Here is a 14,526-nt window from a genome sequence, read left to right as displayed (position 1 = left end):
TTTATCTAATCAACCTTATCAAATCAAACCTAATCAATTCTATCACGTCTTATACAGAATGAATCCTTCCTGAAACCAGACGATCTTATTCTGATTCATGTCTCATACAGGATGTATCCTTCCTGAAACCAGACGATTTGATCATGTCTTATACAGGATGAATCCTTCCTGAAACCAGACGCTTTGATCATCGTTGTCTTATACAGGATGAATCCTTCCTGAAACCAGACGCTTTGATCATCGTTGTCTTATACAGGATGAATCCTTCCTGAAACCAGACTGAATCTAATCAATCAAGATTTTTCAATCTTATCAATCTAAGCAATCAAGCTAATCGAAGACCTCGCATTTTCATCAAACCACAGTTGCAGAAATTAAATCAAATCTATCAAGATATCAATTTCACAAAAAATCCAAAGATCAATTATCTCAATTGATCTCCCGAGGGGGCATCATCGTACTGAAATTTAGCAATCAAGAGTTGGGGCATCCTATCAAATCATTAGCATCATCAAAATGAGATTATTCTTTGAATCAACGCGTCATCACACCTCGCTTCAAAGAGGGGCAAAATGTATACACCTAAAAATGGTGTGAAGATAATTAATTAAATAAGCAATTATTTAATTAATCCTCCTTCCCAATTTAATTTGATTCACTAAGCAATTTGATTAAATTTATCTTTTCATCTACTTATTAATAAATCTAAGGATAAATTTAATAGGTTCATTTCACCCCTTTAATTAATTAATTCCCCCCATCAAATTCATTTCTTCTAAAAATCCTTTAATTAATTAAAACAAATCAAATTCATGAGTTGTTGAGATTGATTATCCTTTTCCATATTATTTGAATTTTTAAATTCAAATTCTCCTAACTTCTACCACTCTTAAACCTAACCATTCCTAAACCTAACCCATTCTACCTACCACCATGTCCCCTTTCATCCAACATCTTCTAGAACCTTGTGACACTTGTCACTAAGTGTTCCCTTTCATCCTACTCCTTCTAGAAGCCTCTTGACACTTGTCACCATAGAGATGACAGATGTTCCCTTTAATCCAACCCCTTTTGCCAACTTCCTCCAATTTAACCATTGATATCTTCAGATCAATCTTGACCGTTGATTCTTGCCACATCACCCCTAGCCTTGGGAAATCCTATAAATAGACCTCATTTTGGAGCTCAAAGGGTCCCAAATTCATATCATTCTTGCATATCATTTGATCCCATCTCATTCTCATCTTATACATTGTTACTATAGGCATCTAGCTTCTAGTTTATCATTCTTAGCAATGTTATCATGCTCATTTTAGCTTAAATCTTAGCTTAATCATGCTAGATCAATCATGAAATCATATAGCTTAGTCATGCTATTCTTGCTAGATCATGCATTTTTATCATTCAAATCCTCCATCTAAGTGTAGTCAAGTCACTGAATTATGCATAATCAGATCTGAGAGTATTTTTCATACTCGCATTTACTAGGAGGCAATAAGTCGATTAGCTATGGTTTTGTCTTTCTTTGATTTAAATCTTCTAACCATGCTTGTAATGATTTATTGAGTGCATTGTGGTTGCAGGTACAGGCACACTTCACAGAGCACGACAGATACATATATACATTTGTAATATATATTAGTATATGAGTATTAAATCTAATCATCAATTACAAATACTTCGGTGACAATGCATATAAGCTAATTTAACATAACTTGCAAGGATAAAGCAACTATCAAATGCTTAAGGCCAATTGGCCACTTAAGCATTTGATTTCGACGATCAGAATTATCTGACTAAAGCTACATAACATTAACAATTGGAAAACCTAGTTGTGGTTATTGTTTTTTTGTTGGTTCAGGAGCAATTTCTTGGAATAGTAAAAGCAACAATCTACCTCTCTTAGATCCACTAAAGTTGAGTACAAAGGATGCACTAATGCTTCCAAAGAAGCCTTGTGGCTTAGAAGACTACTTTAAGATTTGGGTCTACCTCAACACGAACCAACTCCATTGTATTGTGACAACCAAAGTGCCATTGCATTGGCTAAAAAATCAATTTTCCATGCAAGGACAAAACACATTGCTCTCCAACACCACTTTATTAGAGAACAAATTGAAGACAAGCAAGTTTCACTCCTCTATTGCAAGGGGGAAGACCAAGTTGCAGATATTTTGACCAAGCCACTTTGTAAAGAGAAGTTCCAATTTCATTTTAAAAACCTTGGTTTGCAACCCATTGAAGGGTTTGATGTAAACTCTCCAAGTAAAGCTTAAGGGGGGGTGTTAGAATATTTAATTTTTACTTGGCTTAGGTTTATTTGTATTTAGTTTATGATATTCCTTAAAAATCCCTACATGTAATTTGTCCTTTAGCACATGTGTGAGGACAAGTAATTTCTTTTATTTTCTTTTATTAAGGAATATTAGATTTCCTCCTTAAGAGGATGTGGACACATGACGCACACATTTTATGAATGGTGGCATTCATAGATTTGGGAGTTACTTTGTAACTCCTCTCTTCATCTCTATTTAAGAGATGTCTCATCTTTTAGTTCTTCTTAATGACATTATTGTAAAGACTCTCTCTCTCTCTCTCTCTCTCTCTCTCTCTCTCTCTCTCTCTCACACACACACACATTTTAGGCATTGCCTCATTCATAATAACACAAGGGGTTTTTCTTTGTTTTTCCCCTTTCAAAAGTTTTTGTGCCTCCTTCACATTTGGGTGATTGATCCAAGGATTCTACATTTCTCTTGGTAACATTTACTTCATCAATGAACTTACTTGGATTTTGTTTTTCTTTCCTTGCTCTTATATTTCCTTTCATTAACAATCACACTACAAAAAACCATATGGAGTATCACGAGCCTTGTAATGAATTAAAATGGTTTCATTCTTCAAGTATGCAGTATAGTCATACCAACAAAATAGAACAAGAGAAACCCCAACTAATCCAATAGTTTCTTGAAGATCTACAACTACACATGGAGACATGCACTAACATACCACTCAAAATGGATTGCACTAACAAAATTTGTAACCTTAAAGATCTCTAGTGGATTGTACTAACAAAATTTGTAATCTTAAAGATCTCTAGTACCAACAAATGACCACACTTCAATTAATGAAGTATCTACAATATATAAGACCCAACAAGGCAAATGCCCAAGCAACGACAAGAGACTAAAGGACATCCTAGCCACTAAGGAATGAATGCAAGCAACGTTTGGAAGGAGATCCACTACCATAGAGTGAATCTCTCCAAAAATGGATTCCACAAATTGAAAAGTACAATTGGGTATCTACAATTGTCATGATGTTTAGTGAAGTGGATGTGGCATACAAGAGTTTAGTTATGGCATTTAAACTTGTTGGCTTCGAGCCTTCCCATGTACACAACTCATAAAAATCAGCCTCTACATATCATTGGTGCCTTTCCCATTACATTTAGAACATGTTAAACTTGCCTCTTACTCGTTAACAAACTAAGCCTCTTGTGAACTCAGGTAAATTAACGAGTTCATGAATTGTGAACTCACCAACATCACGACAGAAATCATCTTATGGAGAGCGGGAGAGCGGGAGCGAGAGGGGTTTCCTGCGAAGGAGTTGCAGAAGATGGGGAAGATGGTGTTGCGGATGAGGATGATTTTCTCCCTCTCATCCTTTCACCTTCCATGTCGTCTGATGGGGCTCTTCGTGGCTCTTCTTTGTTGGATTGGTGGGTGGAGGAGTTTGGTAGAGAGAAAGGAGTGGAGGTTGCAACAGCGATGGAGGCGTTTCGGCATGGGTTTTTTGTGGCCTCTGTTTTTGGTCATCAAGGGTGTGCGGCGGTTCTTGTCAATGGCCTTTTTTCTGTTCTTTCTTTGGTGGTGGGTGTTCTCCTGCCTGTGTCTGGGATGGTGTTTGGGCAGATCTGAGACCCTGGCGGATCTCTTGTGGAGAGGCTCTATGTGTTCTCTCATTTCCTTTGTGCTGAGGATTTGTTGTTGTTCTGACCTTTGGCACTCTGGTTCTTCGAAGGAGTTTCCTTTTTCGGTTCTTCTTTGTTAGGCTACTCTCCTATGGAGGTGGACAATTGTCTTTGGCGTGAACCTTTGAGAGGGGTTTCTTGGCTCTTGCTCTTTTCCCCTCCTTGTCTGTTAGAGGTGACCATTTTTCCTATGGAGGTGGACATTTGGTGGAAGGGAAAGGGCTGGTTTCTGCTTGTTGTTGGAGAGTGCTGGTTGTTGTCTTTCTGCTTCATTCTTCGTCCTGTAGAGGTGGATCTCTTTCCTATTGAGGTGGAGAGATGGAATGTTGGGGATTTTCGACTTTTGGTGCTCATCTTGCTGCTGGCTATGGATGCCTATTTCTTCTCTCATGGGAGTCTCCTTGGGTGGGTCTGGAAGTTCTTTTTTCCAGACTCCCAACTTGTCTCCTGGATTGGTTCCTTTTTGTTGCTTCTTGGTTTGGCCTCCTTCCTTCTGGTTTTTGGGGTCTTTGTTCCCCCTTTTTCTAGTTGTGGGCTCCTGGTTTATCCCATAGGCAGGCCGGTTGCTAATAGTTTTAAGCGCATAGTCCGTTTTTCTGTTGTCTTTGGTTTGGGGAAAATCCTATGTTTGGAGTTCTGAGTTCATCATTTAAGGTTGAGGGTTCCTAGCAAAACCCTTGCTTGCTGGTTTTGGGTTCCATTTTAAAACCCAGTTTGAAGGTTGAGGGAGCCTTTCAAAACCCCTACTGGCCAGACTCAAATTGTATGAATATCTGTTGTAATCTGGTGTTGTTATTGAAGGTTAGGGGTACCTTTCAAAACCCTGATAGTTGGCTGAGGGTGCTTGTTATACCCTCGATTATTACTGTTCCATGCTATAGTTTGGAACTGTAGCTTTGTTGGGTGTGGCATGACTATGCTGGTTGTTGTTGGTTTTAGTTATCTTTGCTGGATTTTGACTGCGGTTTTTCATTGTTTATTTCTTTTAGTAGTCTACTTTGTTGGGTTCTAGATCCCGATAAAATCTATTGGGTTTCGGGTCCCTCCAAAACCTGTTGTATGGGGTTTCGGGTCCCCTCAAAACCTGTTTTTCCCCTAATCGAAAACTCACCAACATCACTCCTTTGTCACCCGTTCTCCTCAATTTTCATCGATGTCGACAAGTTTGATGACTTTTGAACCATGCTGAGAAGTTCAAGAACTAATCGACATTTCTTTTTTAATTCTTCCTTTACCTTTCCTTTCTTCATGTTAGGATTTTTGGCCAATTTCGAACCATGTTGGGGAGTTCAAGAAATCTTAAAACTCTTTGACAACTCCTTAGCCATAGCCATTTTTTCATTCTTGTCTTCTCTTTTCCCTTGTTGGAGATTTTGCAATTTTTTCAACCATGTCAAAGGTTCAAGAAGTTCTGAAACCAACACTCCAACCAATTTCTGTAAGGTTAACATCCAAGCTTAAGTTTTTGTGGATTTTGGGCATTTTTCACATAGGACCCCATTAAAGATCTCTCAAATCTGATATAATTTATGGGCAACACAATGCAAATGCACAAAATGGACAAAGGACTTGGATTTTGTAATTTTCAAATTGGGTCCCAACAGACTTGTACAGCTACACTGATCATCAAAGAAATCAAATAATTATATTCCAACATGGGGATTTCGGTGTGCATGTGAGTATAAATGCATGTTGAAGCCATCATTACCAACACCATAGTTTGTTTGCTTCCCTTCCACACAAACCTTTTTGATGATGATATATAATTTTCATTAATTGGTTTGTCATGCATGTATTAGTCTTTTGTAACATCTATTCTACATTTCACTTCAAATGGGTGAGAAAATCAGACCTATCTCGAACAATCCTATGTCCCAAATACCTCATATTAAAACAGACTAAATAGAAAATAATATTTTGCGTGTAATCATGAATCAACGACTCACATAAGGTGTTAACTATTTTTTTCTTTTCACATTAAAACAAAGTATCACAAAAGGTGTAATCCCTATGTGGTTAGGTTTTGAGCTGCAAAGAGAATTTGTCGGTCATGTTGACAAAAATAACCATTTATGGATTAAAAAAAGAAGGAAATCTTGCCTCTAAAGAGATTCAGCATAATTCTAAAACCAATTACATATTGTTACTACACAATAATGATAAACAAGGGATAAATAGAGCAAATGATAAAAAATTGTCCCCATATGCAAGGCGCTTGCAAGACTAGACATTTCAGTGGAAACGATAAAATTCTTGGGAGAGTATAACATTATCTTTAAAATTTAAAATACATCACTAGTATAGTTTCTAAAGCAAGCCTAGAAAAATTAGTTACAAATATCAACTCCTACCTCCCTATTCACATCTCTTGAGCATATATATATTTTATCTAAACCCAAAAATTTATTTTTTAGAAAACCACAAATATAATAAGCATGAATCATGTGAAGCTGGCATCCTCATAATTATCATTCTCAAGACTTATTACACCTATGAAGACATATCTAGCCCCTAAATATTTGGCTTCAAAGTGTGAGGTATAGCAGAGGGTTGATATTCTGCATGTTGAAAAAGTGTGTGCATGCATCCCTAACGTTTCTTCCTGGTCGACTTTCCTAAGCGTCTGTTTATCTTTGAAGTTGCTTCAGAATTCATGGGCAAAATGGTGCCGTCCTTAATTTCATCTGAATTTGAACAATTCTCCAGAGTCTTCTTTCCTTCGATATATACCATAAGATCTCTCACCTGTCATTGAAAATACCAAATGTTAGAGAGCAGAAGTTCACAGACAAAAAAGTTTACAGGAATTGCACAGTACCAAGAATTTACCTGTTCCTCCAGATCTGCAATTTTTTCATCTCGCACTTTTGTTGCCATTTCATCCCTATAAAAGAAGAAAATGCATTTAAACCATGGTAAATTTGAAGGTGTAGAGATAAGTAAAGAGATATGGTAAATTTCTCTCCTCATTTGCTTAGCACATACACCATGGAGGTACCAAAACCTTTTACAAGTGCCCAAATTCACCTCTTGATTCTACAGAATAGCATTAAGCAGATTTTTGGTAGTCTATTGTCTTGCTCTATCAGCATTCTTTTAATTTGAAAAATGTTTAAAACAGGATCACAGTACATACCTTTTCTCGAGCTCTGCAACTTTTTTCTTCCATAATTCCTGGTTGGCAATCAAGTTCTTGTTCACCTGGGTGCAAACTCTCAGAAAATGAGTAACCTGTCATGCCAATAATATGGAAAAGAAAATTCCCACAAAACAAATATTTTTGCTGTCGTTTGCTGTCCTGCATTGCTGGACTACGAGATAAGCTGTAATTAATCGATCATAAATACCTCACTAAGGAATTCATTTTCCTTGGTGCATTTTTCAAGCTTGGCTTGCAATTTCTGTACTTTCATATTTGTAGTCTTCTCTATAGCTTCAGAGATGGCAGCATCCCTCTGCTGCTTGGCCTCAGCAAGTAGTGAATCATAATACTGACAAAATTAAGAGCAAAAGTTGGCTGTGAATTCCAAAGAAAATGATTTCTTCCATTGTGCAATAAAACCTGAATTGCCGAGGGATTTTCACCAATACTAAGAACAATTAAAAAAAATGCTGATAGCTAACAAATTTTCATAACTGTTAATGTTACAGGGCAAATGCTCATGCCCCATATATCAGGAAAATAATTTTACTTGTATCGTTGAATGACAAACTACCAATTGAAAAGAAAAACTTATTTTGGGTCAGTACAAATTCTACCTGACGTTGATTCTCTAGCTGGCTTGTCAAAAGCTTATTGTACTCATCAGCTATCTGTTTCCATAAACATGGTGGTTATTTTACAAAACAAATTGTTTCCACACAAGCAATGCCCCTATGTAGGCACTTAGCATTAACATTCAATTAGCAGTTGATATCCAAACAAGGAGCACTTATCCAGGTACCTCAACATGATTTCCTACTAGTAAAGCTAGTTCACTAACTATCAAAAATGAACATTTCAATTATATTATTGACATTCTGCAAAAGCTAGCTCACCGCTTCCATTTTGCTCTCATACAGGACACTCTCAAAACCAGAATCGTGACTACATTCACACCTTCCACATTCATCACCAACATCTCTACAATGAGTATTTAGTTCAACCAGTTTTCCATCGGTCTTTGACTGAATAAGCCGATGAACATAGTTATCCCCAACATAATCCCAGACACGTTGAGTCTCCAACTCAAGTGAATAGCAGTGCTGGGTTTCTTTCCAATGATTAATTGCATGGGCTGATTTGTACCTGTAAACCGCTATTAAATCAATATCTCAGCTAAGGAAATAGAAATCATAATCTGGTGTTTCAAAGGGAAGAAGGCTACCTTCCACATCCCACAAATCCACAGATAACACAGATCCATAGGTTTTCTGACGTTGAACAAACAGAACATGTTGATTTCTCAAGCTGCTGTTGACAATATCTACAGACCTGCAAACGTCAGAGAAAATCAGTAGTTATTGGGTTGAAACAAGTTTATTTAAAGATTCTTCGAACCATGCACCAACTGTTTTTTTCCTCTACTTCAGACATGTTTCATGATGTTTCATGTTTTGTCCCCAAAAATCTAGGAGATAATAGTAAACAACAAAGCATATTTTAATCCTGCTTACCGGGCAGGACGAATCTGTCCATTTCGACATACAGGTAGAGTGGAAAGAATGATTGCAGACTGTGGTCAGAATCCCACTGATGTGTTGGTCAAGTCTCTCTGTGAGCATAATCAAGGCTAAGGTATTAAAACCAGGTTAATGATTTTTCCTCCATGGCAAACAATTAAAACCAGACCAAAACAAACACAGTGCCAATGTGAAGGATCTACATTTTTAGTTTTTACTCAACATATGCATTTTCCTCCATGGCAAACAATGAAAACCAGACAGAAGAAAAAAACAGTGCCAACATGGGTGAAGCACTTTTTTACTCAACATGTTCGACTCATACATAAAGACAACAAAAATACTCATTGAATTTGCAATAAGAAAGAAGCAAAAAGCCGGATCATCTTTATGGCAATGAAATGACTTTTCTATCCAAAAGAAATGCCAAAATATTTCTCCAGAAAATTTCACAATTAAAATAAGTGTTGGAATTTATCAAAACTTGGCCATCTTGAGGGATAATAAATCTCAATTTCAAATTGCAATAGCTTGGAAGCTTGTTATATTTTTCATCTTACTTAAAATAACAAAAAGCAATAGCTCACGACACATTAATTATTGATTAGTGCTTCATCCACTTACTGCATGACTAAAGCAAGGGTTGCTGATATAAGTTGAAAAAGGCTTCTAAAAATTTTAGAGCATCCAAAAACCCTCGGAGAAGGTGTGAACTATAGTAGCAAAAATCGTTTAGGGAAAAAATCGGCAAACCAAAAGTATACGATTTTTTGAAAAAATCGGCAAAAAATCTGATTTAAAAAAAAACATTAAAAATTGTAAAAAAAGAGACGAAAACTATTTTTTTAAATAACTTCAGGGCATTTCCATAGCATAGAGATATAAAGAGAAAATTAAAATAGAGTTAAAACTGTGAATTGCAGAAAATAATTTTTTATTGTTTAAATTCATATTACTGATTACATAGGCAAACAATCAGTTAAGTTTTTAAGAGGGCAGTTACCAAATAAACCAAGTAGTTTTTTTTAAGTCAGATCAAATATTAACGAAGTCTATGAAGTAACTGAGATCAAAAGTTAACAGACAAATAGTTAAAGTGAAAGCCATTTTGAAGTGATCCAAGAATTTCATTGTGATTGAGGCAAGGAGTTTTGTAAGGTTAATTCAATATTTTAGAAAGCTTATCAAATCATATTCCACAATTGCAATGCTTTATATCATAGTAACAAAAATCATTTGGGGAAAAAATCGGCAAACCAAAAGTATAAGATTTTTTGAAAAAATGGGTAAGAAATTAGATTTTAAAAAATCATAAAAATTTGTAGAAAAATAGACACAAACTACTTTTTTTTTTAAACTTAAAGGGCATTTCCATAGCATAGAAATATAAAGAGTAAATAAAATAGAGTTTAACCCATGAATTGTAGAAAATAGATTTTGTTGTTTATATTCATGTTGTTGATTACATAGGCAAATATTCATTTAAGTTTTTAAAAGGGCAGTCACCAAATACACCAAATAGTTGTCTAAGTCTGAGATCAAATATTAGCTAAGTCTATGAAGTAGCTAAGATCAAAATTTATCAGACTGAGATCCAACTATTGTTAGGAATTTAATAAAAGTGGAAGCCATTTTGAAGTGATCCAAGACATTGTGATTGAGGCAAGGAGTTTTCTAGGGGTATTAGCTAAGTCTATGAAGTAGCTGTTTATCAGACAGAGATCCAACTATTGTTAGGAATTTAGTAAAAGTGGAAGCCATTTTGAAGTGATCCAAGACTTTCATTGTGATTGAGACAAGGAGTTTAACCCATGAATTGTAGAAAATAGATTTTTGTTGTTTATATTCATATTGCTGATTACATAGGCAAATATTCATTTAACTTTTTAAAAGGGTAGTCACCAAATACACCAAATAGTTGTCTAAGTCTGAGATCAAAGATTAGCTAATTCTATGAAGTAGTTGAGATCAAAATTTATCAGACAAAGATCCAACAATCGTTAAAAATTTAGTAAAAGTGGAAGCCATTTTGAAGTGATCCAAGACTTTCATTGTGATTGAGGCAAGGAGTTTTCTAGGGGTAGTTCAATATTTGAGAAAGCTTATCAAATCATATTCCTAGTTGCAATGCTTTATAGGCAATTGGTAAGTCTTTTACATGGGGTAGAATTCAACAAAAGGCATTTGTTTAGCTGAAGTAAAAGATTAGCAAGCCACTAGTTTTGGCAATACCTAGCTTGCAATTACTATTTTAGGTAGAGATAAATTTTAATGATTGTGTGTTGGAGGCTCTTTTATTACAACCATGTAAGCTTGTTTGTTGTCATTCAGATTTATTTCATGGAGCAATTTAGATATATTGCTCACATAATGAATTGTATGTCTTTGTTTGAGCAAAATTAACTATATCAATTATAAATTAAAAATCATATATCTATATCTACATATATTAAATATGTCTTTGAATGTTTAGTGTTGTGGTAGAAAAACTCCATTGGTGAGGTAGCCAACAAGGTTCAAACCCCTACTGGGCCATTGAGCTTGTGGGCTTTCTACCTTTGTTGGGTCGTTGAGCTCGTGGGTTTGAACAAGAGAAGTGTGGGGATTCTGGGGAATGATGAACCCCCCGAAAATGGACAAAATAACACACTTTTTCAACGTTGATTCCACATTGACTCTGATTTTGTCTCAGACCAACCCTATTTCTAAGCAATTCAGTAATTCCACACGTTTTTCTAGGGTTTTGCAAGTTATTACAATGATTTTTTCACTTTTTTGCCATTTTGGGGGTTTTTAACATGATTTTAACATGATTTAAATGCAAAAAATATTTGAAAATTGGGTCAACGCTTGGTCAACAATTTTCATGAATCCAGATTTTTTCAGGGAATAAATCGGCTAGCTCCAGGATTCAGGATTAATTGGATATAATCGCGATTTTTTGCAGACTATTGCTTCATTGGTGTGAACAACACTAAGAAAATCTTTCTGATGATCTGCTGTCAAATATTCAGAAGAGTTTTTACAGGTGGATTAAGCCTTAGAAATGAGGGAAGAGTGAACTTTACACTTAAAGTGAAACTTGTGAGAAGAATATACTAAAATGGTAATCAGCCTTGCCACAGAATTCTCAATATCGATTATTGCCTGGAAGACTTGGACCTAGAAAGATTTATCGTCACCCAATTCACCCCAAATCCAATTATCCAGGAAGCAGATTTTTTATCTCCATCAAAAGTGAGCCATAGTTTTTGATGTAGTGGCTACAGAAGTTTTGGCCCTCTTAAAGATGTCTTTCGATTTGCCAGGGCCAAGAAGACTTAGATGTATTAAAAACTAAGTTACCAAATCGTGGGAAAATAAGGCCGATTCCAGGTACGAAACGTCTCAGAATCGGAGGCGGCTTGGAATCGGTGAAAATACGACCAGAATTCATTGATTCAGTTTTGCCCACTTTGCGACCTCTGAAAACCCTAAACAGAAATTTTTTACTCCCATAAATAATAAATGCGTTTCCCAAACTCGAGTCCAAGGGCATGACGGCTATTTCCATATGCTGGCTCAGCTCAACGCCAGGGAATTTTTCGTGGAAAGCTCTTTGTAGGTCGGGGGTGAGAAGACCAGCGGCTGTCATGATAGCTTTAAGCTGCAAGCGACTAAGATCATATTCCTCATCGATGGGATTCTTCACCAAGGCCATAATAACAGTCATGGAAGCCATGAATTCCAGGTTGCAGAGCTTATAATTCATAGCTGATTCCAGATAGCTGCGTCCAAACTATATTCTCTGCCTGAACGGAAATGTTTTAGACGAATATAGTCTGCCCGAACGATAACGTTTCAGACCGAAATTATGACCATGACGAAATCCAAGATGCGTCGCGAAGCTTCACAGTTAATAATGAAATATATAAGATAGATTTTTTAAGGTATTGTACATTATATTAATAAATTGTCCGGTAAACTATATATTAATAGTTATATAATAAGACTACAAATTTAAAATAATATGGAATTAATAAGATATATAATTAATATTTAATTTATAATTCATATATTTAATTTTTAATAATGAGATATATTATATATAAAATAGTTTATTTTAAAATTATTATACATTATTTTAATATATTGTTCGTAAAACTATATCTTAATAGTCACATAATAAAATTAGAAGTTTAAAATAATATAAAATTTATAAGGTATATATTTAATATTAATATATAATTAATATATGAAATGTTCAATATGTATATATATTTTTTAATTTAGAATTAATATATTTAAATTTTAATATACATATTTATGAATTTTATATGTTTTTTATACAGACGTACCCAACCCCCTCAAAAAAATTTGCCGTACCGACGTACCATACCCACGTACCCGATTCCAATTCGGTAACTTAGATTAAAAAAGGCTAAGAAAGATCAAACTACCCATTAAATCCTGCAAACCCCACTCAGATATAGGTAATTGGAGCAATCCTGTTTCCAAACTGGTGATTTAGAAGCTTTCAAGAAAAAAGGATAACTCAAAAAAAGAAAGACACCCGTGTTGGTCAAGTATCAATGCTTAGAAAACCATCCATCCAAGAAAAATCATATTCAAATCCTTGCATAGGAAGACTCCCGAATCCCTAATTTCACTGGTTAGCAACAAATGACAGAATATTAATACATAACTAGCTTGAAGAAAGCTGATTCCTAAAGCCCACAAGATACCCATTATGCCATATACAGCTGAAGAGACTCAAATAATTATCTTGCAACTTTTGTCATAACATATCATTCAAATCTGTGGATTCTCTTTAACTAAGAAGAAGCTTCCTTTGCTCTATTCTAAACCTATGTTCCACGGTGTTCTAAACCTATGTTCCACGGTGTTTTGCTGACAGGGACAAGGGACTTCAGGGGACGCATTTCCAGGACGTCCCCTAGAGGGCCATTTTTAGGGGACGGCAGGGTACGACGATATACAATTTTTTTAATATATATATATGAATTTTTCAAAATATATTAATATATTATAGAGAGAGAGAGGGAGAGAGAGATACATATGTCAATACCTGATAACAACAATATCATTTGTAAATAAATCTTGAGTAGTAGTAGTACAACAGCATAATAAATTTCAATAAAGCATTATAACAGCAGTCTCAAACATCAAAAAACCATGGTCTATCAATATCCAAATGTCTCAAACATGTATCCAGAAGTATCAAACATCAAAATATAACAATCTATGAAACTAAGCCTCATTCGAGCTATCAATATGCAAAGACTTAGAACCATCTGAATCACTATCACCCTCTAGCAGAAGTGGATCATCCAATTGTAGCCCAACCAGTCTTGGTTGTTGGGTTAGTGTTTTGTTTGGTTTACCTCCTTATGCCATTTTAGGGTTCCTTTGTGGTTTCGAAGTCCTTCTGGAGCTCCCACAAAACAATAGAAGCAAAGAAAAAAAATTTTAAAAACTATTTTTTTTTGTTTTTGTAAGCCTGGAATCATTCCTAGCAGCATACATCCCCAAATGGCTAGGGATGTTTCCTGGTATTTTTGGTCAAGTAGGAACAGCAAGGGGGCATCCTACTAGGAAAATGAAACAATCAATGATTTGGGGGGATGTTCCACATGTTGGAAAATGAGCCACAACCGAACCAAAGATGCACTGGTCACAAAGAGTCTAAGAACTTCAGTTGTGTTGATTGGCCTTTTGGAGATTGTAGTACACTACCTCCGGTGCTACCTTTAAGGGTAAGGAATAATAAGTGTCAGGTTGAAGGATTTTCATCATCTCAAGCCAGTTTCTTGCTCAGAAATGGTGCTTTGTATTAGATGCATATGTTTTTGTTTTCTTTATTGATGCTGACAATATTGAACAATGCA

The 14,526-nt window shown here is 35.5% G+C and overlaps 1 protein-coding gene across 3 annotated transcripts in view; it reads right to left on the bottom strand.

Annotated features, from left to right (window-relative positions):
• Nucleotides 1–6,212: 6,212 nt before the first annotated feature.
• The window catches only part of LOC131045375 (BRAP2 RING ZnF UBP domain-containing protein 2), a 38,584-nt gene continuing 30,270 nt past the window's right edge, over nucleotides 6,213–14,526 (bottom strand). For 2 of the 3 annotated variants that reach the window (XM_057978963.2, XM_057978958.2), the window contains exons 6-13: nucleotides 8,633–8,730; nucleotides 8,344–8,450; nucleotides 8,015–8,264; nucleotides 7,736–7,789; nucleotides 7,324–7,467; nucleotides 7,113–7,177; nucleotides 6,806–6,860; nucleotides 6,213–6,721 (exon numbers count right to left, since the gene is read on the bottom strand). In XM_057978963.2, coding sequence (XP_057834946.2) covers nucleotides 6,566–6,721; nucleotides 6,806–6,860; nucleotides 7,113–7,177; nucleotides 7,324–7,467; nucleotides 7,736–7,789; nucleotides 8,015–8,264; nucleotides 8,344–8,450; nucleotides 8,633–8,730 — 929 coding nt within the window. In that variant the 3' untranslated portion in view covers nucleotides 6,213–6,565. Of the gene's footprint in view, nucleotides 6,722–6,805; nucleotides 6,861–7,112; nucleotides 7,178–7,323; nucleotides 7,468–7,735; nucleotides 7,790–8,014; nucleotides 8,265–8,343; nucleotides 8,451–8,632; nucleotides 8,731–11,983; nucleotides 12,501–14,526 lie in introns of those variants that run through there. The other variant, XM_057978969.2, reaches the window with a different exon arrangement.

This window comes from Cryptomeria japonica, chromosome 3 (assembly GCF_030272615.1).
Source record: "Cryptomeria japonica chromosome 3, Sugi_1.0, whole genome shotgun sequence".
NCBI lineage: Eukaryota > Viridiplantae > Streptophyta > Pinopsida > Cupressales > Cupressaceae > Cryptomeria > Cryptomeria japonica.
The sequence above is the reverse complement of the archived record's forward strand: the minus strand, read 5'-3'. Positions and strand labels throughout refer to the sequence as shown.